Source organism: Quercus lobata, chromosome 3 (assembly GCF_001633185.2).
Source record: "Quercus lobata isolate SW786 chromosome 3, ValleyOak3.0 Primary Assembly, whole genome shotgun sequence".
Taxonomy (NCBI): Eukaryota; Viridiplantae; Streptophyta; class Magnoliopsida; order Fagales; family Fagaceae; genus Quercus; species Quercus lobata.
This window is the reverse complement of record NC_044906.1, coordinates 41,473,143-41,500,224: the sequence shown is the minus strand read 5'-3', so window position 1 is coordinate 41,500,224 and position 27,082 is coordinate 41,473,143. Positions and strand designations below refer to the sequence as shown.

At 34.4% G+C, this 27,082-nt stretch overlaps 2 protein-coding genes across 2 annotated transcripts; one reads left to right on the top strand and one right to left on the bottom strand.

Annotated features, from left to right (window-relative positions):
* Window positions 1-2,076, bottom strand: LOC115980897 (serine/threonine-protein phosphatase 7 long form homolog). The gene is made up of 4 exons (XM_031103097.1): window positions 1,349-2,076; window positions 1,158-1,248; window positions 583-981; window positions 1-327 (listed from the first exon to the last, which is right to left on the bottom strand). Exons 1-4 carry the CDS (start codon window positions 2,074-2,076, stop codon window positions 1-3), a joined length of 1,545 nt encoding a protein of 514 aa, XP_030958957.1.
* Window positions 2,077-9,294: 7,218 nt separating this feature from the next.
* On the top strand, window positions 9,295-15,089 carry LOC115979554 (F-box/LRR-repeat protein At5g63520-like). The gene is made up of 7 exons (XM_031101609.1): window positions 9,295-9,736; window positions 9,874-9,984; window positions 13,697-13,789; window positions 13,935-14,099; window positions 14,409-14,510; window positions 14,589-14,628; window positions 14,718-15,089. The coding sequence occupies exons 1-7, from the start codon at window positions 9,515-9,517 to the stop codon at window positions 14,804-14,806; spliced, it is 822 nt and encodes a 273-aa protein (XP_030957469.1). The 5' UTR covers window positions 9,295-9,514; the 3' UTR covers window positions 14,807-15,089.
* Window positions 15,090-27,082: the final 11,993 nt, after the last annotated feature.

The following is a 27,082-nucleotide window of genomic DNA, read 5'->3' as shown; positions in this document are numbered from 1 at the left end:
TTACAACCCGAGGGGTTGTTGCACGCCGACCACGGCCCCTGACTGCACTTGTGCTTGGGGTTGCTGTAGCAGGCCGAAGACGACCCCTAGCTGCCTTGTGCTTGGGCTTGTAGTAGCACGATGACCACGGGTCGGTGTACTTACGGGTGCTGCACTTGTGCTTGGGGTTGCAGCAGCTGCTAGTTCAGTCTCATCCCCATTGTTTGCATGCTCATTTACTGCAGGACCACCACCAAGGCCAGCCACATTATTTAGGACACGCCGGACATGGTTGTGAGCTTGGCTGCCTTCAGGAAGCATCGCCAACAGCGCTAAATGGCTTTGAATCTGAAACGAAGAAAGAACCAGTACAATTAGACTTGAGACATTTATGTATCAATTAATGAATGAATAATATAATACTTATGAATCTACTCAAAACTAACAGTTCTATTAGAATACTATATGTATCAAAAACTATTTCATTACATGTCAGTCAAATCAAACCAGATTTGCTAAGAAATTTATAGAAATTGATTCTATGTTCATACATGTACTCAAGTAAAACGAAGTAGGCAATCAAATGTAAGTAGAACACATTACCATAATATCTAATTTAGCGCTGTTGCGGTCGACATACTTTCGAGTGACCGGACGGTACCAGACGTAATAGGCATGATTGCGGGGCATCTCACCAATCTGAGGAGGTGCATGACAAAGTTGTTGTCGTCTCATTTCCCAGGAAATGATATATGGTCGATGCTCCTCCCTCCAATTCTTTTCCACCTTCCCACGTAAGTCGATTTTATGCAGCCTATCATCGTAGACAACATGGTCAGGCCGCTCCTGTGCCAAGCCAAACTGTCGAAGGACACGGTCTAGGTGGTGTCTCTCTACTATACAAAAACACACAAGCGGCACCCTTGCTGTCCACGTATCCCTGGCTGCAACGCAGAACTCAGGAAGGTGGCCGAAGTGTGCCTCATATGGCTGCCACACAATCTACGATAGAAAAAAAAAAAAAAACAATTATCATAGCATCTTCAAATGTGAAACAAGGGAAAATACATAGATAAAGGGTAAAACTAAAATTATAACAAAAGATATGTTAAAGGATGAAGCAATCATATTATTAACGAAGATGATCATAACCAAACAAATTTTTTTAATATTATTACCTGCTCTGGCTGCATTGTAACTAATAGCTCGCGATAATGGACCAAGGCCATGCCGAATGGCCTACTCTTCGGGCTTGGCACCCGCACCCATCTACAATTACAAGCAAGCAAATAACATAAGAACAATAATACAATTTAGTTACTAATAAGAGTACATTGTAGAACACACTTGGTATCAGGAAAAGACTTACTTAGATGCAAGTGGAGCATATGGCCATGGGCCATAATCACATCCAGGTGGGGGCTCTATCCTCGGGCACAAGAATGGCAACCTTGCCCATGCCCAATACTGGACCAACGTGCACGCCCCACCAATCTGCGATGCCCCTTTCTCGCTTGCCTGACACAACTCCCTATATAACCAGGCCAGGCAACCACTACCCCAACTATACTGTGGCGGATCATGAAGGTTACGCATGAAGTCTAGGAACATCAAATGCACCCTATCTCCTGACTTGTCCATGAAAAGTTTGTCTCCTATTAGCGCTAAAATATAGCACCGGGCATACCGGTGTATCTGCATCTCCGTTGCATCATGAGGCAATGGCGTTGCAACGGCCTCAACAAGTCGGCTAATGAGAATTTTTTGCCCCACCAATGTTTTATTGTCATTCGGCGGACTAAAACCCAGCAACTCCGTACACAATTGCCTCCAACCCCCATCATCCACCACAGCAGTCGGCCCAACCAAGACGTCACCGTCTATAGGAAGTCCGAAAATTACCTCCACATCTCGTAGGGTGATTGTCATCTCACCATGTGGAAGATGGAAAGTATGAGTCTCCGGCCGCCATCGCTCAACTAGGGCCGATATTAGGCAATTATCTATCTCTCTTGAAGGGGCTCTAAATAATCCTTCTAGCCTTAGCAATTTGATAATATCAATGACTCGATTATCTTCCATCTGAATGTTTGCCATCTCCTTAGTGCGACCACGGCACGTAAGTGGGCCCGAGTCCTACAAAATCGATCAAAATAATAGCGGTTGTTAGAACTAGAAATACAACATTGAAAGAACTTGCTAACTAACAGTCAAAGACAACGTAAATATTAAAGTAGTTGTTAGAACTAGAAATTTCACCTCGCCATTCCAAATGTCCTCTGATCGATGATATGGCTGTCATGTCAACAATGACCTCTGACGCGGACCGGGGTCCAAGACCTCTAACTCCTCATCAATCTGAGGCTCCATACTGCAAACAGTGCAACTGTGAGATCATTAATAGTGTAGGGGCAAAGGAGTGCTACTGTAAAATAGAATTTTCTTCAAAAAAGATAAGTTCGCAATCATACCAAAAAACATGCAAATCGATGATGTTTACGCAATCAAAGAAATTAGAATTGGTAAGTTAGAAAAAAACATAATGAATTTTTTGAAGTTGGAATAATTTTGTAAACTTTTACAATTAAAAGAAATTGAATTATGTACCAAATAAAATGACTACTTTCATTAATTCTGCTTTTTTTTTCAATCAATGTACTTTAGAATTGAGTTTATACCCCCACAAGAATAAGCTTGTTCATTTAGAGAGAGAGGTAGAGAAGTGACAAAGACACCTACAAGAATGAAACAATGCAACTAAAGGAGACATATCTATACTATCCAAAAAAATAAAAAAAAGAGGAGACCCATCTTGACATTAAACAATGCAGTTGTAACAAAACAGGGACAACACAAAAGAAAAATGTTTACTATCTTTTTCATTGTGGTACCTTCGCATATTTATTCAAAGAATGAGATTAAGAGGTTCTCATTCTCTTTCTCCTCATTCTCATTTCGAACTAGTGTTTAACCCGCGCGATGCGCAGGATCATTTAAAATCTTATAAGTAGAAGAAAATACAGGTAATTGCTTTAAATATATATTATACATTGTTAAGACTCTTAGTCATTACAACTCTACTGTGTATAGCTATAAAAATGGTTTCATTAGAGGTAATAAAGTTGTAAGAAGTAGATATCTTTAAATTTCTTTTAAAATAAAAAGAAAGAGAGGAAAAGATATGGAAAGAGAAATTATTTAACTTATTATATTTCTTAGGTAAAACTCCATAGTGTTCCATTAAGCAATTGAGAAGGAAAAATAGCACAATTGACATTATAAGGAAAATTTTGATGTATTCAAGCAGATATATAACTGATCCAAACAGCCATAGTATAATTATATACACTATATTGACATACATAACTTTTTACTTTACAATAACAGAACAATAGGGGAAAATCTATTTATTTTAATAAAGCAAATACTGTTGTCTACATTCTTCATTCAGCTTATACACTTTGAAATCAACCATTTTGGGCCATCACAGTGTCTAACATATCAAATTGTGAAATATAATTACATTTTATAGTATCGCTGTTCTAGTCTGTCAGCTTTATTTAAAGGCAAAAAAATAATAATTAACGATACTATGAAATACATAAAGACTCGTAGAGTAAGGTAGTATATACAATAGAGTTCAGTTTTTTTTCTTCTTTGTAGCAATTTGCTTAGTACTTTTTTGACGTTTTTGAAGCATTTGGAGCGGCATAAATTATGCAGATAATCCTAAACCTATTCTGCAGAAATCAAAATATGCAGCAACAGAAATACAACCCGTGGACATACATAACAGAAACAACAACAATACTTCTTAAACGAAATTATGCAGGAAAATTCTTGTAGAAATTTGAACAATCAATTTTCACAACAAAGCACCAAAAGGGGGAAAATGAACACAGAGAATTGATGCGTATATTTCGTCCAATTTTCACAACAAAGCACTCCAAAAAGGTAGAATGAACACACAGAGAATAATCCGCAAATTGACGGAAACAGGGAAAACTTATCCCAAAATCACAGAGAAGTTTCAAAACCGAATCAAAACAACAAAAACTCATACAGAGAAGGATAGAAAGTGAGGTTATTCCAAGATTATATTCCTAACAGATTATATTCCAGGTCAAACACAATAAAATGGCACATTTATTCATGACCAATCTGCAGTTAGATCCTATCCAGAAAAGAAAAAAAAAAAAAAACTGCAGTTAGAAAACATTGAGCAAAAGAATTAAAATTAAATCTATAGTCAACTAAAATTTAGCAAAAAAAAAATTGCTATAAGTTTAAGAGAAGGGCTGTCAAGGCCCTTAAATGCCAACAACTGGCTCCTCTTTCATTTCCTAGTGAGTTTTCATTTTAATTTTTTGTAATCTTCCCTCACCTTCACTAATTAGTCACATAATAGATAATCTTCATTTTGATGTTGGCCCATATGCTTAATAAACTTTGTCATAAATCTATGTTTTGAAGTTTGGTTTTACTCCCCATTTGTTCAATTCCTTCCTCTCTCCCGACAATAGTTCCTCCAATGTTTTCTAACTTAAAAGTAAAACCTTGAATGTACCCATCTATTTTAAGTTCCAGTTAAGTTCTCAAAATCTCTTTTTTTAAGATTTTCTTTTCCCATAAAACTTTTGCACTCATAGTCATATTAGTGTTGCTGTTAAGGAAATCTTTGTTCTAAATCAAAGCAATTGCAAATGGAAAAGAGATTTCATTGAACAATGAAACAAAGAGGAAAATTTAAGCTATCATACCTTTAAATTTATTGTAGAAAACCCAACGGTAATTCTTCTATTAGAGAACCCAATAACTTTTCTGGTAGGGAAAAAATTAAATTAACAATTGAGATAAATGACATTTGAACCAAATGGGGCACAACCCCAAAACCCTGTCCACGCTCAAATACAGATGTTCTGGTGTAAGTTCTCATTTTTTTCAAATGAATATTCTCACTTATTACTTCACAACTCATACACCGTTCATAGAAGCATTTCATCAAACCCATAATTTGCTTTACAAACCCACAAACGAAAATACAATCAAAAAATTAAAACAAACCCAAAACAAATCAGCGAAAATACCATGAAACAAGATACACAAACAAATCAAACAAAACCCACAAACAAATCAAACAAAACCCACGAACAAATCAAATGAAACCCCAACAAACTAGATTAAATATCAATGTAATCCAGATATTAACACTTTTTACACTAATGAAACCCAATCAAATGCTCAATCAGTTAAAAAAATTTAATTTCCCAAACAACCAAACAGAATAATATACATGCATTCACTGAAATGACATGAACCACCAAAACCCAGAAAGATCCGAAATTGAAAAACGAAATAGGAAACATCATGAAATTCCAAAACCTAAGATTGAAGTTGGAGAAAGAGAGAGTACCTTAGGCGCACGGTGGTTCAATGGGAGCAGTACTAACTTTGAGTGCCTGACTGTCAATGGAAGCAGAACTGAGTTTCGGTGGCTGAGTGTCAATGGCAGCAGCACCTTCGGCACGACGAGTTTGAGAGCGGAGTGTCTGAGAGTGAGTTGTTTTTGAAATTTTTACAGTGAGGGGAAGAGTTTGAGAGAGCTTGAGAGAGTTTGAGAGAGCTTGAGAGAGTTTGAGAGAGCGGTGTCTGAGATTGAGAGATTTTGAACCGGGTCTCTGTAGATTGTTTTAAGTGGGAAGGGAGAAAAAGCGTTAAAGCGAAAGCGAGTTTATAAAACTCGATTTTTGAAATCGAGTTTTATAAACTCGCTATCCAACTGGACACTTTCACCATGTCAGCAACTGAAAAACAACAAAAACGAGTCTTAAAAGCTCGATTTTTTAATTGAATCTCGAGTTTAAGAAACTCGAGATGCTATTATTACGAATACTTTCACAACAGGACAACTAACAAAATACTTAGCATATTACAGTTATTTAGCAACGAAAATCCTTCTATAAGTGTAAGTAACTGATGGGAATATAAAATGAAGAAGAAAGATTGGAGGAGAAGGTGTAAGGAATGCACGTGGGTGATGGAATGGGATTAGGTGAAAAGGTGAAAGGGGGCTTCCTAGAAGTTTCCTATTTTATAAAATATTAACATGTTTATTTACAAAAATACCTAAATTTGAATTTTAAAATAGTCAATCTAATCACTTGATTATTATAGTAATATTTATTTTAAAACACTATATTACATTCATTAAATGATGATATTACATTTATAAAATTTGGCTTAAGAATAACAATGAGTAATAACATTTGTTTTTATTAATTACTAATATATATATATATATATATATAAATATATATATATAAAGTGGTAATTCCGAAATGATCTAAAACGGTATGCTGAAATATGTCGGTACCGAAATATTCCATTCCAATAAACAAACCGAAACAGTATTCATAACAATGATATGTATGTATGTATTTGACAATATACGAACCCTTGTAAACTAACATTTACTTGATAAGTATTTTCTGAGTTTTAGAGTTGTTTATATACTAGAAGTGGAGAAATATTTCTACAGTAGAAAATGGAGAAGTTCACTCATGTTGCAAAAAAGTGCAGAAAACTTTACTGCACATCAAAAAGTTAAAAAAAAAAAAAAAAAGTCAGCTCTATAGCAAAAATTGGAGAAATGTTCCTTTTACGGTAGAAACAGAGAATAAGCCTAGTTTGCAGCATCGTCCCCTAGACTTTGTATTCAATGTTTGAGCACAAACTGATAGCAGCAGAATGGGATCTTTGAGCCCATTACGCGGGAATGTCAGTCCCAACTTCCTTCTTAGAAAAAGCCTAGACTAAATGTTGTCTAATAACATCAAGACACGTGTCTAAGGTACAAAAAGTGTAAAACTACTCCCAACATGGGAAAAAAAACAGGAAATATGGATCAAGGGGCACAAATCAACCAAATTGAATATATAACTTGTATAGCTAATTTAATACCAGAAACAATAAAAATCGTGGATAACGTTAAAATTTTGAGCTTTGTAAATTTTTTCAACTATCTTTGCCATTTCTCTTTTTTTTTGTTCTTATTGGGATAAAGCTAAGAATTGGAAAAACTTGTTGGATACCTTTTGAGCCGGAAGTAGTGCACACCTCTCTTAGGTCTATCACGTGGCATGACCTTAATGTTTCTTTCTTCTTCAATCGTAGAGATCTGTGTGCTTCAGTGTCGATGAAGATTAGAGGTTAAGTGACAATTTTAAGAAAAACCAGAATTTTGGGTTTTGGGTTTTTTCAACTCTGAACTAAAATTTCAGTTTTTATGGTACTTGTTTTGAGTTCATTAATGATATGTTGTTGCTGCCAACTAGTTTGTGAAGGGTGAACGAATGAATGGTAGTGTGAAAACGAAAGAGAAGAGAGGAGGTAAGTTAGAGTGCGCAAACAGCGTTACAAAAGGTTGGTGTTTATAGACTATATTGGTTAGTTTTGAAATTTTATGGATGTGCTTGGCATTGCCACAAACCTCAAGAGTGTTTAATGAATTTTACCATTTTTTTCTCTAAATTTTGGTTTTGGTTATTTTATAGTTTCTGTATTTTCAAAAAATTTATAGTTCAATTAATATCATTAAAACATCTAGGACCCGTTTAGTAATGTTATTCTAGTAACAATGTTTGTATTTTTTAAAAATATGTGTGAGTAAAAAAGTGTGTAGAAATACGTATAATATTGTTTAAATACTGAAACTATTGTTCAAAATGCACTACTAAACAGGGGCGGAGCCACGTTGCCCCTTGGGGGGGCCGTGGCCCCTGCAAAAAAAAAAAAAAGTCCAGCAGGTTATATTGAAATTTTAATTGGGCCCCCCCAATTATTTACATCCGGCCCCCCCTCCCTTTTCTGTTCATTTCACTCCCAGACCCAAGCAGCTTTAGTTTCAATTGTAGGCTACTTTTATCTTCTAATAAAACAAAACATGGCCCCCTTATATTTAAATACCCAAAGGCACTACTCAACAAATTAACATTTTATCACCCATTCTCAATCTCAAAATTAGAACCCTTTCTTTTGCTATTTTTTTAAAGAGTTGCTACATCTACAAAATTTTTACAGTATTTTTACAAATCATAAGTGGTTAGTTATTATTGGTTCAAATTTGAATCTAACACTAAGATTACTTTTTTGCTCCAACAATAACAATCAATAACAACCTGCCACTTAGAATTTGTTGTAAAAATGTTATAAAAATATTGTAGACATATCATTTCTCTTCTTTTTATTCTCTTCTTGTCTTCTGTGTACACGCCACCGCCCACTCCACTAATACCAGCAGCCCCCAAACAAAACAAAACCTCAGCTTAGCCCTCCTTTCAAACTCAGTCCTCACGATCCAAAAAAAAAAAAAACTTGACCATTATTTTCTTTCTTCTTGCTTTCTTAAAATAAATCATTCAGAGGATAAGTTTTCAGTTTTCTTTTCTTTCTTCAGCACACCTTCATCTCTTTTTTTAGTGTTTTTTTTTTTCTTCTTCTCAACTATATACGCTTACTTAAATATTTACATGCACTTTAATTTTTCATAGATTTTTAGAGAAATATATGATTGAAGGCATGGGGAGGTATGAATAACATCCATATAATTAATAATAGGAATGATGATAGGTTGACTATTTAAATTACAGTGGAAATTTTTTTTTTCTTAAGTACGAATAACATCCATATAATTAAGTAAAAATTTCTAATTAAGAGTTTATTTTTTAAGTTCTTTTCAGGTTAATTTTTGAGTTATATTCTTAAAACTTAAAGAATTATGAGCAAACGAAAAACAATTGATGCATTCTTTAAGAAAAAAGATGTTAGCAATTTAGAATTTAGGACACCTATGGTTGTAGAAACAAATGTGGTTATAGATATAAATGTTGATACTTCAATGCCTAATAAACACCCTTCCAAATATTCAAGAATTCAATCTGAAGAGATAGATTGTGATCCAGGATCACGTAAACAAATATGTGAATTTCCTATTAATAAATAAGATGAATCTGACGAGTTTATCTCAAAGGAGGTCCATATCAACCTAAAAATATAGACTGTCCATACAACAATGATAATTATCGTTGTCAAAAATCGGCCCCCCCATATAAAAAATCCTGGCTACGCCCCTGCTACTAAACATCCCCTAATATATAAATTTCATTAAATATCGTATGATATATATTTTTCATTCCATTTATATTGCAGAGTTAAATCCATAAAAATGTTTAATTATTTTCTTCGATGGAAGGACTGTAGTCACTGTACTGAAATAAGACGTAAGTTCTGCCCAAAAAAAGAAAAGAAAAAAGAAATAAGACGTAAGATAAAAGCTAGCGTAAGCATCCACTGCAAAGTTTTCAAAAAAAAAAAAAAAAGAAAAAAAAGAAAAAGAAGACAAAAGACAATGCACCACGTGTAGCCAAATCATTTCCCAACGCAGAATAATTTGGCTTTGTAAAGGCAGTGGAGGTGCAGAGAGAGTGATTGTCGAAATTAAGCGAAAGCGTTTTTGATTGGAAAGTAAACGGCAACGATGAGCTGTGGCGCCGGCGAGGCCTCCAACTCCAAAAGTAGGGGAAGGTTGGAGCTGATCATAAACGACGACATATTGGAGATGATTCTAGAGAAGCTACCGGCGTTGTCGTTCGCATCAGCGGCGTGCGTTAGCAAAAGTTGGAACAAAGTTTGCAATCACATCCTCTCTTCCCCGAAGCTCTCTTCTGCTCTTTCTTACTCTTTCAACCCCTCCACCTATGTACTCACTCATACTCTACTCTACTCATAATCATAATAATTTTTTACTATTTTATTCAAATCATATATAGCATTACTGGGTTGGGTTGGTTCAATTATTAGAATTAATTACATAATTTCTGTCTTTAATTTTGATAGATTGATGGTGTGCAAGAGGTTCTTCATAAGGTGCTCTCCAAGCCGATTCGACCTCATTTTGCTATTGCAAGTATAGGCTACAAACACAAACATGTCGAGGCTTTTAAGCTTGTATGTTTCATCTTAATCTTACTTTCTTTCTTTCTTTCTTTTTTTTTTTTTTTTTTTTTTGAGAATCTAATCTTAATTTTATTCCTAATATTATTATTAGGCTAAATTCAGTTTTATCTCTTGCCTTTTACTTCACTAATGAAATTATTACTCTTTAAAGTTTAATTTTTGTTACTCACTTTGTAAAATTAAACTGTACCATTTAATTGATATTTTTGTTCTATGAGTATTATTTTCTAAAAATGTTGAAACTACTTTATTTGCAAACAAATTTGGACAAAATGATCAAGATTGGCTCATTTTGAATTGATTAACAATTCAACTTTAAGGACTAATTTGACAATTGAAGAAAAATTAAGTGATTAAATCGGTTATTATTATTATTATTATTATTATTATTATTACTAATTGTAAGTTGGATTTTTGTTACTCAAATTGAAAATTTTGCACTTTTATCTTTGAAATTTATATTTACAAAATTGATTTTAGAGATATTATAAATTTTATTAGATAAGCGTTGCAAACAAACAAATAGATCAATTTTTGAACAAATAACAAAAAAATAGTAATTAAGAAATTTATTTATTATATTGTTGATGCATTACCAATTATATTCATTCTCATCTTAATTTGTAATTTTTGATAATAAAATTAATAGTAGTTTTAGTATTTCAACAATGCTAGAGCCAAAAACTTTTCATATTTTTATAGGGTAATGCTATTGATAAGTGTGATATTACCAATTTTACATAACCAAGCATTCTCATCAAGTGTTGTATCCCAAATGCCATTTTCACATATAAATACTTACTTTAACACACTACTTTACAATACACCATTCATAAGATATTCTATTCTTCCCTTAAACGTAATAAAATAATATATACAACACCTTACAATAATCTAAAAAGAACTCCTAAGCATTAAAACCCCACCCCCCATAGATAACCCCACCACAGCCCACAACCAACAAGCACCCACCGACCACCAATATTAGCCACTGCTACCAAAAAAAAAAAAAACTCAAACAAACACCACAACCAATATTAGCCCACTGCAACACCACAACCAATATCAGCCCCTGAAAAAAACCACCACGATCGAGATCTTGAGGAGAGGAGGTTGGGCAAATCGGTGGCGGCTTAGGGAGAGGAGGTTCGGCGATTAACAGCAACTGAGTGAGGATGGCGGCTTGGCGAAAGTCGTTTGGTGAGACCGTGGGTGATGTTGAGACTGAGATCGGCGGTGGCGCGGTGCTGGTGAGACCAGAGGAGTAATCGGCGGCGAGTTCAGAGGAGAGATTGGACGGTGGCGGAGCTTGATTGGATGCTGGCGTGGATTAGGTTCTTGATCTTGTCTGATTGGGAGGATTGGTGGAGAGGAAGAGAGGATGAGAGAGTAATCAGAGGGTCACGGTGAGAGAAGAGAGAGAAAAGTAGAATAAATAAATATTAAAATGTTTTAGCATTCTTATCCGTACAATTGTATATTTAGAACTGTACTGTTCATTCATGCCAAAACTGTTTGCATTTAGAACAGGCTTTTTTGTGTTTAGAGCATCCACATCCGGATCTCAAATCCTATCTTATTTTACCATCCCAAAAAGCTACTTTATTACTTATACCATACTATTTTTCAACATACCCAACATCCCAACTTTTATTTTCCTATTCTACTCATTAAAATAATATTTTTATACAATAAAATAATATATCCCACAATTACCATCATTTACAATAAAACACATTATTTAATCTTTCTCTCTCTTTATTTCTGTTCAACAACCACAACCACTACCACCGACTCACTACACACCTGACACCGCCACTGCCACCACCAGCATCAACTCATAATTTACCGTCAACACCCAAAAAAAAAAAAAAAAAAAAAAAAAAAAAAAAAAAACCTGGGCAGCAAACCACCCTGCCACCCACTGACCCAAAAAACCACAATCACCACCACCGACGCATTACACACCTGACACCACCACACCGCCACCACCAACAACAACCCATAATTTATCGTCAACACCCAAAAAAAAAAAAAAAAAAAACCCAGGCAGCAAACCCACCCTGCCCCACTGACCCAAAACCCACTCCAACGAAGCCATAGACACCCACCCCACCGTCGACCCACCAGCCACAACTACTTCCACCACCTCCACCGTCGGCCCACCAGCCATAACCACAAACCCAGTAGCTGAACCAAAAAAAAAAAAAAAACACAATCCAATGGCAACACAGCACAACCAAATCCAGCCAAATCAAAATCAAAATCCTAAATCAAAATCAAAATCCAAAATCCAAAATCAAAAATCAAACCCATCTGTTCTCGCAAAACCCAAACCCAAACCCATCTGTTCTCACCGGCAGCGATGGCGAGAGAGAGAGGTTCGCCCGTCGCCCGTCGCCGTCTGGATTCATCCCAAACCCATCATCATCGTCATCATCTTCGACCCAAACGCCAAACACCACTCAAACGCCACCCAATCGCCACCCAAATTCGACCCTCACGCCGGAAACCCACGACCTCCACGCCTCCACCACAGCTTTTCTGATCAAGCCTCCACGCCGTTGCCTCCATTCCGTTGAAGAAGAGAGAGCAGGAAGAAAGTGAGAGAAAAGAAACAGAAAAAATGAGAGAGGAGAGAGGAATTTACCGGGATAAATGAGAGAGGAGAGAGAAATGAGAGTATTAAAAAATTATTTTTTTTATAACATTCAGCTACAGTACCATCTTACATTTGAGATGGTACTGTAGCTAAATCCCAAATTTGGAATTGGCATATTGCATATGGCCTTCCCATTGTTGGGTAGTTTTGGGGCTTAAATGCCAAATGTTAGGAACATTTGGCATATAGAAGCCCCACTGCTGATGCTCTTAGTGTGTCAAATGCCAAATATTTGGCATTTAGCACACTTGATGGTGATGCTCTAACAAGCTTTATTTTTTTTTAATTTTTTGAGGAGTACATAAACCTTACATGTAAGTTGATGTATCACCAATCACAAAGTAGTATTAAGACATTTATTTATTATGTGTTGAATTAATAATCACATTTATTGTCATTTAGAGTTTCAATCTATGTCATCCGCTTCTCATGATTGATCTCTTTATAATCGAACTAAGATATCGATCCGTTTTTGGTGTAAGCGGAGAATGAACCCAAATCTCTTATTCAATAATCAGAGATGTTAACAGTTGAGCTAACTGAAATCTACTATTGCCACTTAAGTATGTAAGTCTTGTGTAGTAAAATATTTATGATAACTTTTTCATTTTTTATTTTTTTTTTCTTAAATTGTTAAGATGTTAAGTTGTAATTAATTTGTGAAACATCACTTCCAGATGGTGAGTATAGACTCTTCATTGATAGTACTATTATACACCAGTCACAATATGTTAGCTCATGTGATAAAGTTGTAAATTTTTGTGTCACTCATGTTAGCATTTTCCTTCTTTTAAATTTATTTTAGGCCATCTCATCTTTTTAACGCATCAGCACTTTGTTTTGTTTACCAATGCTGCAATTTCTTTAATGGCAAATAGATTGAAGGACAAAATTGATACATTTTGAGTTTTTCATGGATGGAATTGCAATTTTTTAAATTTGAGGGACCAAAATTGAATTTAAATCAAATTTAAGAGACAAAATGTGTATTTTGGCCTTTTTAAATTGTTACTTAATATTTTGTTAATGATTGTAATGCAGATAACAAAGAGATTGGGTCAGAGTACTCCATTAATTATTACTGTTGCTAGCGGAATAATCGGAAGAGATGCTCTTACCAATGAATTTAGAGAGGTTTTTATCTCTTTTCTTCTTTTGTTGGGTACTTTTTATTGGTAAATTGTCATTTTCTGGGGAAGTTGTCACAGAAGAATAAGGATTTTTCTTTTATTGATTTATTTATTTATTTATTTATTATTTTACATAAATGTTAATGTAGGTCAAATGGAAAGATATTGCTGGTGATTCAGACGAGGAATTTGGTGGGTACATAGGAAATAGATATAATAGGATTGCTTTGACTGTTGGCTATGTACCAGGATTAAAAGTCGATGCTGTCTCACTTCGACAGTCAGTAAGGGTGACAACTTTGGCACTGAAAAATGTATGCTGATTTTCTCCAATAGGGGTTTTATTATTGTGGAAATATTGATAATATGTTAAAATAAGGAATGTATTAAAAAATGCCTATCTTAGATGATGTGGCAGGGTAGGCAAGACAATGTGGTTACAACATTCATTTTTGAGAGAAAATTGGAAAATGTAGCAAGTATGCCAGTTCAGATTAGATTGAGATATGTGGACTTGTGTAAATTTTTATCAATCATTGATTTTTAAGGAAAGTGTTAAAGTTTTTATGAGCTCCTGAGCAGTTTGAGGACATTGACATTCAGAAATATTTGGATATTATTAGGAATCTCTTCAAGTGGTGCTTGACAAGTTTGTGAAGCATATTAGGGATTACACAGCAACTGTTTTGGCATCTTCAGACCCAGCTGGGATTATAATGTTTGGAGTAAGTTCATCCTTCTATATCTTTAGAAATGTTTATCCTTGGTTTTGTTGCTGATATGTGATGTGAATGATGTTATAGGAAGGACCTGTGGACTTGAAACCCTTTATTGATGTGTTGGGTGAGTGTTGATCTACATATACAGGATATACATACCTTGTATAGAACTTTCTTATTGAGAGAAGGAAATTAATCTTGGTTTGGTGTTAGGTACTGGATGGCTTCCTTTGGTCTGTGAAAGATTTATACTATTACCAGTGACTTGGGGAAGAGCGATAAGTGGTAAGTTCATGATTTAATCGATGACAACTCATGTATGGCAAACTATGCCATGCCAAGGAAAACTGTCATTGTGGGTGCTGAGAGAGGCGGCTTTCTAATTTCTATACAGGTGTGGGACTGAAACTAGAAATGTCTGGGGGAGTACAAAATGTTTATCAGATGCTGCAGCTCTAGTATTTGCAAGGAACAAGACAAGTCTAGTGGTATTTATTTTTGTGTTTATTTATGTAGCACTCTTCAAATTTTATGTCCCATATAAATTGATATTACATTTGCTAGCATGCACGCTTTATTTTTTTAGGTCTCTGTTGCTCTTATTATATTGCCTGATATAAGATTATGGACTTTTAAAATTTTACTAAGAAAGCTGTCAGTATTTTTATGCATATTGCCTGGAAATTTTTTCTTCAATCAATGTTATGGAGATAAGAGACAAATTTGTATTTGAGCAATTCAATTTCAATGTTTATACAAACTCAAACGTCAATCATTAAGTTTATCATCCTTGTGCTACATAAGTATTCAATTTCCTTCACTTGCCTCAAAAGTTCAAAGATTTGTATGCTCAACTGCTCTAGTGACTTAGCTTCAATGACTCGAAGACTGAAGCAGCAGTTGGCTCAACGACTCAATGACTAGCATCAGGGTCTTAATGTCTGAGGTGCAAATTGACTTTTTTTTTTTTTTTGGAGCAAATTGACTTATTTGGTCTTAAATAAGTTTGGTTTTAGCATTGTAATAATGTACAAGTTAAAATGGCAACTAGCTTCTGGTTTGACTTTCTTTCGTTCCTCGTCTTATAGTGTTGCACCCGCACTATTGGTCTCCTCTTTACTTTATGAAAAATTATACAATTGGTGAAGAAATCTACTTAACATCGATGGGGAATTGCAATCATCGAGTGTATGAATTCTTTATTCTTTTTAGACTAAAGAGATTTCTGAACATCAACGCCAAATTGGAAAGATTAAATAGTGATTAAATAAAGAAGTTTGTTTGTGCTTTCTTTTGTGCATAAACAAAGCTGTATAATTAGATAAAACAAAACCGAATGCTGGTGGAACTCCTCTTTATTCTAATATAGGTTTTCTAAACGGCAGGAAGATTAGAATCTGAAAGTTCAAATAGTGTAAAACATTATAACTTGTTTAGACCTCCAATTTTAAAAACACAGCTTAATTGCTTTTACTCTAACTTATCTTCGTGCAGATCAAGAGTATATGAAGTGCAATAAACCGGAACTACTCTAGCGCATGAACATAAGCAATAAACAATAAACACTCAACTATATGATTAATCATTATTGTTATTAACATCAACTTACCTAATTAATTTTGGAGAACACTGATTTCTCTCTTCCCTATTTTTTGCTTGCTGTGCAAAAATAAAATTTATAAAAAACAAAAAAAAAAAAAAAAAAAAAAAGAAGTCCATTACCAGCATTTTTTTGTTCCATTAGCCATTCTTTTCTGCTCAAACAAACATTCCCTCGCTCTTTTGAGGAAGTCGACAAAGCCAACTCAAATGTGTATGAGCAGAATGACATACCTTCTTCTACCCTTGAGTAAGTTTGTTTTCTTTTCTTTTTTTAGGAAATGTGTGTGTGTGTGTGTGTGTGTGTGTGTGTGTTTAAAAGCATATGAACTGGTTATATGAAGTCATTCTTGTATATCTGTGTTAGATTAGATTCACAGCAAATTTTTTTTTTATTATTTATTTATTTATATAAGTTTCCAGTGAAACTCGAGTTCCAAAAATTGTCACATAACTAATATAATATGTTTCATGTTTTGTCACATAACAGATATGTTGGCAAAAATATAATTTTTGATCAATGTATATTTTCTTCGGTTTCCATCTCTCCTTTTCTCATTTTCTCATTGAGTCAATTGTATGGGTTCAAATCAAATAAACCCAAAAATACTCATTACTGTGTTACTGCCTCACTTGATCTGGGCTACAAGAGGTTAAAGAATTGTTGGATTTTTTTTTTTTTTTTTTTTGTTGCTTTGATACTTCATTATCGATTGTAGCCCAGACCATGTCACCTGACATTCCGTCCCACCCAACCAACAACTTGAGACACCTAGATTTGATTTGAGACACCTAGATTTGATTGGCCATTCAATCGGCAGCAAATCCCTAATCCATTCACCCGATTAAATCAAGTTAAGTGGTGGCTCATCCCTAATACTAGGGGTGTCAAATGGGACCTAATAAAATTTCTAAAATGCCCCTTAAACTTGAAAATGACTAAAGTACTCCTAAAATACTTTAAAATTTCCAAAATACCCTCCAAACCTAAAGAAAGACCAAATATGCTAAAAAAAACAACTTAAAATTACCAAAATACCCTCAAAACTTAGAAAATGACCAAAATACCCCTAAAACCTAAAAATCGACCAAAATTACCCCCTAAACCAAAAAAAATGACAAAAATACATCTCAAAACCTAAAAAAAATGATAGAAATACATCCCAAAAACAAAATAAATTTACCAAAATACCCCCGAAACCTAAAAATTGAGCAAAATATTGGTGGGTTTCATTATTTGCTATTGTAAAGCGTAGACAAGCATCTTGCCTATGCTAATTTTGCACAATTTTGGTAGAATTTACTAGACTTTTCCCCCCTTACTAACGAAAGTATTCACTCTGGTTACATGATAAGATGAACATATTTCAGGTGGCTAACAGCGTGCCATTTAAAGCAAAGAAGTTAAGATGATATACAAAAGTAAAATAATCTTATCTTATACAATAACAAACGATAATTAATTAGTGGAGGAGAAAGCACAAAAACTAATAATAGTATAGAAGTTGAAGTATATACAGGAGAGTTCTTAGCAACCTTGCATTAAATTAGTTAATATTAGTTGAGTAGTTTCAATGGTGTGGAACTCAGGTATTGAAGTAAAAATAACTTCAAATCAAATGGGGTTACCATCATTTCGTACAGCAAACTAGCAATAGAAAGAAAACAAAGAACAATAAGATGGGAAAGAATTTAAGCATTGCAACAATTTCCTTGCTATTGGTGTTGGCATCCACCAAATCCCAGCAGGTCTTTGATGTTGAATCATATGGAGCACAACCTAATGCTAATATAACCCAGGTATAAATATGTAATTGGCAAGAAGAGTGTGTTCTAGTTAACATCACTAGTAAAGCCTTTTAACTTTAACAAGAGAACTTAGGTTCAGACTTCGTTTACACTAAAAACGGATCGATGTCATGACCAGATGATAAAACATTAACATGCAAAAAGATTATTATATACTGATCTTGATTTTTTATTTTTTATTAATTTTTTTTTTTTTGCAATGTGTTAGGCTTTGACAAAAGCTTGGAAAGCTACGTGCGCAATAGCAGGAAGTAAAGTTGTGATTTCAGCGGGGGTATACAAACTAGGTTTAGTGACTTTGTTGGGTCCATACAAAGGTGCAATTGAGTTTAACCTTCAGGGAACCCTATAGGCCCCATCAGATGTTGCCTCCTTCAACGGTAAAGATGGTTGGGTTGCTTTTGAACGTATCAACGGTCTCACTGTGTTAGGTGGTGGAGTTTTTTATGGCAAAGGACAACAAGCATGGCAAAAAAATGAGTGTGACAAAGACAAAAACTGCAACGTACTTCCTATTGTAAGATTTGAATCTTAATTAATTAGCATTTATATTCCATCATTTTCTATTAGATATACATAGACACTACAACTTTAAAAAATTTACTCGTTAAAAAAATTTCAAGCATTTATATGTTAAATGATGTTTTACTAATAATTTGACAAGTTTTGTATAGTGATGTGTCACAACTCAAAAAAGAATTAATTTTAAAATTTATATATGAGAAAGTTTATGGAGTACTTTTTGTGCCACAACACTAACATGTGTGACTATAAGCGATATAGAAAAAACAATGGTTAAATATAAAAGCGATAATTCACCAATCACAATCACACATGTAATCTTTTGACAAAGCTTGTGGTCTCTGAAGAATTGTTTATATAATATAATATTATTGAAGCAGTACCAACCACGTTCATAGAAACATTAGTTTGTAAATTTTTATGTAATAATATTTGCTACAACTTTACCATTTTTTTTTATATTGATTTAATGATCACGTTTGTTTCCAATCAATTTTTTTTATTTTTTTTTGTATAATTCAAAGAATCGTTACCATTTTACTAATTAAAATGTTTTTAAATGAAACTCGAGCGCTCATATTTAGCATTTTCATTTATCTAACTTGTAAACATGAACAGAATATAAGGTTCAACTATGTCACAGATTCAAAAGTCCAAGACATTACATCGAAGGACAGCAAATATTTCCATATCAACCTTTTAAAATGCAAGAAGTTGCAATTCCAACATGTTACCATAACTGCACCCGCAGATAGCCCCAACACCGATGGAATCCATGTGGGACGTTCATCTCAGATCACCATTACCAATGCCGATATTGGAACAGGTGATGATTGCATCTCCTTTGGTGATGGAACCCAAGATATTACTGTTAACCAAGTAACTTGTGGACCTGGCCATGGTATCAGCATTGGAAGTCTTGGAAGGTACTAGAACAAAGAACCTGTTTTAGGAATCAGAGTTACTGGTGCCACACTTAGCAATACATATAATGGTGTTAGAATCAAAACATGGGCTGCTTCCTCTTCTGGAGTTGCATCTGATATACATTTCGAGGATGTTGTCATGAACAATGTTGCCAATCCTATAATCATTGATCAAAACTACTACCCAAACAGTCAATGCTCAAATCAGGTTATTATAAACATCACAAATATATACACAAATTTTGATGTTAAAAAAAAAAGTAAAACTACTAATATCGAATTCTTGGATGCACTTTTTTTTTTTGGTTTCAGTCTCCCTCTAAAGTTAAGATCAGTAATGTTAGCTTCAAGAAAATTAGAGGCACTTCTTCGATAAAGGAAGCTCTGACTCTTATTTGCAGTAAGAGTGTACCATGCCAACAAGTGGTGCTTTCTGACATTGATCTCGCATATAAGGGAGGTGGAGGATCTGCTACTTCCACTTGTACTAACATCCAGCCTGCAGTTTTGGGCAAGCTAAACCCTCCTGCTTGTACCAATAAACATTAATGAAATGCTTCCCAAGCTATTAAAACTAACGTAGAATGAACAAATACAATTTGCAGATAGGTTATCGGGGTTCTATTCTAAATAGAATCCCATCTAACATGTTCCCTTTTTCTTTATTTAAATGAAATTGGGGAATTTTTTTAGTTATTTTTTGAGTTGTTTAAGTTCAGCCTTTTGTTGAAATCTGCTATGATCTGTAGTATTGTTGTAGATAGTAATTGTTCTATTATTGCAATTGAGATCATTCTTAATAAAAATCAAAAAATTTATTCAACTCTTCCTAAATGCTTTTTATTCTTAAGTAATATTGTCCACCAATATTGTTAAGCATCTACTACCAATCCAATTTAATACACAATCGGGTAAGTAAACAAAAACAAAATGAGCAAAATTTTAGGTTTCGATGAAATTTTGATCGTTTTTTAGGTTCCGGAGGTATTTTGGTCATTTTTGGGTTTTAGAGGTATTTCATTCAATTTTTATGTTTAGGGGGGTACTTTGGTTTTTTTAGGTTTCGAGGGTATTTCGGTCATTTGATGGGTTTAGGGGGTATTTTGGTCATTTTGTATGTTTTATAGGTATTTTGGTCATTTTTTAGATTTAGGGGGTATTTTGGTCATTTTAAGATTTAGGGGGTATTTTGGTCATTTTAAGATTTCAGGGGGTATTTTTTTCATTTTTAGGTTTAGGAGGTATTTTGGTAATTTTGGAAGTTTTATGGGTATTTTGGTCTTTTTAGTGGTTTTGGGGTACTTTAGAGTTTGGTGATTTGTAGAAATGATATTTGGGCTTAATTGGGTACCTAGTAAAAACTCAATTAACATTAGTTATAATTGGGTCTAATTGAGTTACTACCCATTTAACCCAATTAATAATTGGGTGGGTTTAGGTTGTATTTAAGTTGGTGGGTTTGCGTGGGAAAATGGGCATGGGTTGATTTTGCCAACTTGACTCGACCCATGGATAGCCCTGGGCATTACCATCATCAACCAAAACCAAAAGCCCATTCAATTGTATCTCTTTCACAGAGTCACAAAATTACATGCCAATCCTTCTGTAAAAAAATATTTTGAGGCTACTAGATTTATCCATTTAGCTTGGTACTCACACGCCTAACACGTATCTGTAGTACTATTTAAGGGTATTGCCCTATTTGGGATCGTTTATTTAGATGCCCTAAATACCCTCAAATTCATCTATTTCTAAAGCTTAAATCATAAGGTTAGACATGTAAAATTAGTATTTCAAAAACACCTAACTTTTAGCTAAATTAAAAATAAAATAAAAATAAAATAAACAGTTTTTTCTCCCAGCTCCATATTTCTCTCTCACGTTAGTTGTCAAGTACTAATACAACTTCTTCTTTTAGAAAAAAATATAAAAAATAAAAATAAAACTGTTTTTTTCCTTTTTCCACAAATGTACCATTTTTTTATTTATCACTGAACTGTTTTATCCCACCTCAACATTTCTTTCTCGCATTAGTAGTCAAGTACTAATACAACTTCTTCTTAAAATAAAAAATAAAACAAAGCTCCCATGAGTAAAATGTGTAAATCCAAAAAATAAAAAATGAAAAGCATCATCGCACGTGTGAAGCGCATGTGATGAGGCTAGTTACTTTTAATCAAGCTTATGAGAATCATTTCTAACTTAAAGAGTAAAGACTAAAAGCCAAACCAAGCACCCTACCATTACAGTAAATCGCATGCTAGTGTTCTCATATGCCATAAGCAATAAGAACATCAGGTGATATAAATCGAATAGAAACAACATTATTAGCACTGCTGCCACAAAGACACCATGCTTAAAAGGCATAGTGCTAGAATTTCTAACCTAAGAACATCTTTAACAGGTTCCTAAGTGTCAACAATAGTCTTACAAAATATTCAGACAATTAGAATATTCATATAAACTGAAAAAATAACACGAGTTTGCAGCAAGGTTCTACTAGACAAGCCAGAAGTCACAGATTATGAGAGGATTTATAATTCCCTATATTGCAAGAACAATATTTCTTAAAAAATATTTTTGTATGAAGATCCTTTAAACCTCTTGATCTTGAAAATATTTAAGCAACGATGCCATAAAGGAATTGGAAGCTCTCCAAGATTTCTGTGTTCTCGTTAAAATATTTCTCTAGCCTTGTTTCCTTTGCCTTTAGAGTTTCTTTATCCACAACAATTCTAGAGTTTTCAGTTATCACAGACTTTAGGCAATGCCTCCAACACGGAACTAGAAGGAGTTTGCAACGGCTAGGCTTTTCCCCTCTAAGATTAGGCTTTTCATAGGAGAACTGAAATCAAGTAAAGAATTGGTAACACTTTCAAAATGCTAAAAAAAAAAGGGTTAAGAGATTGGATGTAGTTAAATTAGTCTAGTTTTGTGACAAAATGAATCATATTTATCAAATTATGAAGCAGTGACGGTTATTGGGAAATATTTATTTTTATAAATACACTCGTTTAGAATACCATGATTATAACTTTTAGCATCTACTCCAAGAAACTAGCAAATTAGGTATAATAGGAGATATGCAAGACATATACAAACTTCCAAGATTGTAGGGAAAATGATAGAAGTCTCATCATCGTAACCTTCTTTCGCTCTAGATATATGGTAGTTTCAATGATATGATTTGGAGTAGCGGAGCATTCTAAGCCTAACAAATAAGGTGGTTCAGAAGAGGTGGTGATACTAAGCCAAAACCCAACTTAAAGGTGGTTCAAAAGTAGACTATCTGCATGGAAGAACTATGCCTCTAAGAGAGTCATGGCAATAGAAGGGGCTATAGCTCTTACCAAGCCAAGCCGTTGGTTGTTGAGGATATGACAGAATTTAAGACCAATAGCAGATAGTATAGTTGAGTGGAGGAACCATTCCCTAATGACATGCTATTATCAGCTTTACACTTAAAATTTTTTATTTCCATCGTTCTTTACTCAAATTGCCATTTACATGTCTTTTTATTTACCCACCTATGCTCGAACAAGCCATAATTTCCTATCCCCAGAAAAGGGGGGAGGAGGGGAAGGAAGAAGAAACACTTGTGGGATGATAGATTTGCATATTATTTAAAACCTTTCTTAGCATCAAGTTTTGCTGGCCTTACAAGTTTTTTTTTTTTAGTACTACTGCTACTACTACTACATTTTTCTATTATGTCCTACCAAAAAAAATTGCTAATTTATCTTGACACTACTTGTAACTTTTACCCTATGAACATGCCTCCCTTTCTGTAGTCTTCTTATGAAGATCATGGTCCTTGAGGGTGTTCGTCCCCCAACAGATGGAAAAATACTGTCATGTCTTCGACCATTATCCATGATATCTCTTTAAGCAAGTAAGAGTAACTCCTCTAAAGCACCTAAGAGTGAACCCTTCCTTCATGCCACTTCATCTGGTCATGGCTCCACTACACCTGTGCATACCGAGACTGCTTCTCCCATTACTCCTATGCTACAGACAACTAGCACTCAGCATGAACAATCCAACCATTAAGATGACAGGTTGGGTATTTTGTTTGCGAGTCTATATCAGCATATTGCTAAGTTTGAAAAAGTTCTCTTCTCCACCAACAATCAAGTTTAAATGCATCTCACAACCATTCAGACACAGTTAGATGCTATTCAACAAAAGCTGTAGAACAACCTTTAGCTATTTGTGCCAAAAAGGGGGAGAAATATCATACAGTAAGGGGGAGAGAAACACGAGAAAAAGGAAATGTGCATAGTGACAGGGGGAGTAAAAGGAAGCTGATACATACACTCACACATACTTTTGGATAGCCTAACAAACTTTTGTTTTGCTAGTCTAGTTTATATCTATTTGCTTACAGTTTTTATAAACTCTTGGATATGTTTACAGTGCTTGTGTGGATATGGTTTTAGTGTTTGTGGTTAAAAGCTTTTGGATCATTGGTTTATATATATAAGTTTTTTGTTTAAATTTTGTTTTGTACCCTTGCTTTGTAGCGTAGTACTTGTTGATTAATGTTATGCATTTTCTTTAAGTACATCACTCTTGTGCCCTTTGTTAGATTTATATCCTTAATGCAATTACCTTGAGTTGTTGCATTAGTTGAGTGTTGGACATGCAGATGATACTTTGCATTGAGATTATTAGCTTGCATGTCCGGATGTTCATTCCTTGTGTGAATGAGCATTGTGGTCACTAATTATAATGATTGTTCATTTTTGGTCAAGTCATGGTTTATTGCTTAATTCCATTTTGCTTGATTGCATTGTGCTTACTCCATATGCATTACAAGTTTTCTGCATACAATGATCATATTGTGTTGTTATTTTTCAGGAGATACTTGTACTTATAGTTCAAGAGCTACATAGATTCTAGAGTTAGGTGTGAGTGAGTTTTGTTCAACTGTTCCCAACTCACATGTTAAGTCTAGAGTTTGTTTTAGGGTTTTGTCATGGAATAGCAAAAAGGGGAGATCGTAAGGTTGAATTTACTCAACTATTTTGTTGGCTTTATTTCGTGCCAAATTTTCTTGTAATTCAGCATTTAGAAACCCTATATTTAGGTGGGAATCATGTAAGGGTAGTGTGTGAGAGAGTGTGAAGAAAAGCTCAGAATTATGCAACGTAGCAAGGCCTCGCGACTGGATCTCGCAACTGGCTCGTGGCTGGCAAGTCGCCAGAAAAGTCACACGTGTGAAGCATATAGAGGAGCTGAAGAGTCACACCAGCTGTTGCACTACAGGACAAAAGTCCCAGGCTGGCCCAGTAGTTAGGTCGCGACTTGAACTCGCGACTCAGTCCAGTCACAAGGCCAAGTCGCCAGACCACTCTGTTTGGGAAAAACTGACCTTTCTCATTCCAAACACACACCAATATAAATACCCCTTATACCCACGAAATGTTGAGAGCTTCCAGAGAGAATTTTGAGAGAAAAACCCTAGAGAAAAAAAAGATTGACTCATCCATAATCTTCATCTTTTGATTCTCCAAATTTCTCTACTCTCACCCTCTCCATTGTTACATCCTTGAGAGATACATTGGTCAAAACCTTTTCTCACCATACTCATATTTTTGAGTAGGCTTTTTGGTGCTTGTGAAGCAGTTAGGAAGGAACCAATTGATATTGGTTGATGCTATGGATTATAGCGGAATCCGGTAAGCTAGAGAAGACAAAGGTTCGACGTAACCTCGTTGGAGCAAGAAGCTTGGAGGGCTTAGATGCACTGGGTAGATTAGTCTTGGAGGGTCACAACTCAAAAAAAGAATTAATTTTAAAATTTATATATGAGAAAGTTTATGGAGTATGGACACAACTTTTTGTGCCACAACACTAACATGTGCGGCTTTAAGTGATAGAGAAAAAACAATGGTTAAATCTAAAAGTGATAATTCCCCAATCACAATTGCACATGTAATCTTTTGACAAAGCTTGTGGTATATGAAAAATTGTTTATATAATATAATATTATTGAAGTAGTACCAACCACGTTCATAGACACATTAGTTTGTAAGTTTTTATGTAATAATATTTGCTATAACTTTACCCTTTTTTTTAATATATATTGATATAATGATCAGGTTTATTTCCAAACAAATTTTTATTTATTTTTTGTATAATTCAATGAATCATTAGCATTTTACTAATTAAAATGTTTTTAAATGAAACTTGAGCGCTCATATTTAGTGTTTTAGCTTATCAAACTTGTAAACATGAACATAATATAAGGTTCAACAACGTCACAAATTAAAAAGTACAAGACATTAACCTTTTGGAATGCAAGAAGTTGCAATTCCAACATGTTACCATAACTACACCAGCAGACAGCCTTAACGTTGATGGAATCCACGTGGGACGTTCATCTTAGATCACCATTACCAATGCCAATGTTGGAACAAGTGATGATTGCATCTCCATTAGTGATGGAACCCAAGATTTTACTGCTAACCAAGTAACTTGTGGACCTGGCCATGGTATCAGCATTGGAAGTCTTGGAAAGTACCAAAATGAACAACCTATTTTAAGAATTAGAGTAACTGGTGCCACACTTAGCAATACAGATAATGGTGTTAGAATCAAAACATGGCCTTCTTCCTCTTTTGGAGTTGCTTCCAATATACATTTTGAGGATGTTTTCATGAAAAATGTTGCCAATCCTATCATCATTGATCAAAACTACTACCCAAACAATCAGTGCTCAAACCAGGTTATTATAAATATCATAAATATATATACAAATTTTGATGTTAAAGGTTAAAAAAAGAAAAAACAATTACAAATACTAATATCAAATTCTTGGGTGTGCTCTTTTGTTTTGTTTTCAGTCTCCCTCTAAAGTTAAGATTAGCAATGATAGCTTCAAGAAAATTAGAGGCACTTCTTCGACAAAGGAAGCTATGAATCTTATTTGCACTAAGAGTGTACCATGCCAACAAGTGGTGCTTTCTGACATTGATCTCGCATACAAGGGAGGTGGAGGATCTACTACTTCCACTTGTACTAACATCTAGCCCGCAATTTCGAGCAAGCAAAACCCTCCTGCTTGTATCAACAAACATTAATGAAATGCTTCCCAAGTTGTTAAAATTAATGCAGAATGAACAAATACAATTTGCAAATAGGTTATTGAGGTTCTATTCTAAATAAAATCCCATCTAACATGTTCTCTTTTTCTTTATTTAAATGAAATTGGGGAATTTTTCTTAGTTATTTTTTGAGTTGTTTAAGTTCGGCCTTTTGCTGAAATCTGCTATGATCTGTAGTGTTGTTATAGATAGTAATTGTTTAGTTATTGCAATTGGGATCATTCTTAATAAAAATAAAAAATTTTATTCAACTCATACTAAATGCTTTTTATTCTTAAGTAATATTGTCCACCAATATTGTTAAGCATCTACTACCAATCCAATTTAGTACACAATCGAGTAAGTAAACAAAAAAAAATGAGCGAAATTTTTGGTTTCGGTGGTATTTCATTCATTTTTTAGGTTCCGGGGGTATTTTGGTCATTTTTAGGTTTTAGAGGTATTTCGGTCTTTTTTTAGGTTTAGGGGATATTTTGGTCATTTTAAGGTTTTAGAGGTATTTTGGTCATTTTTAATTTTATAGGGGGTATTTTGGTCATTTTTTAGGTGTAGGGGGGTATTTTGGTCATTTTAAATTTTCGGGGGGTATTTATGTCATTTTTCGGTTTAGGAG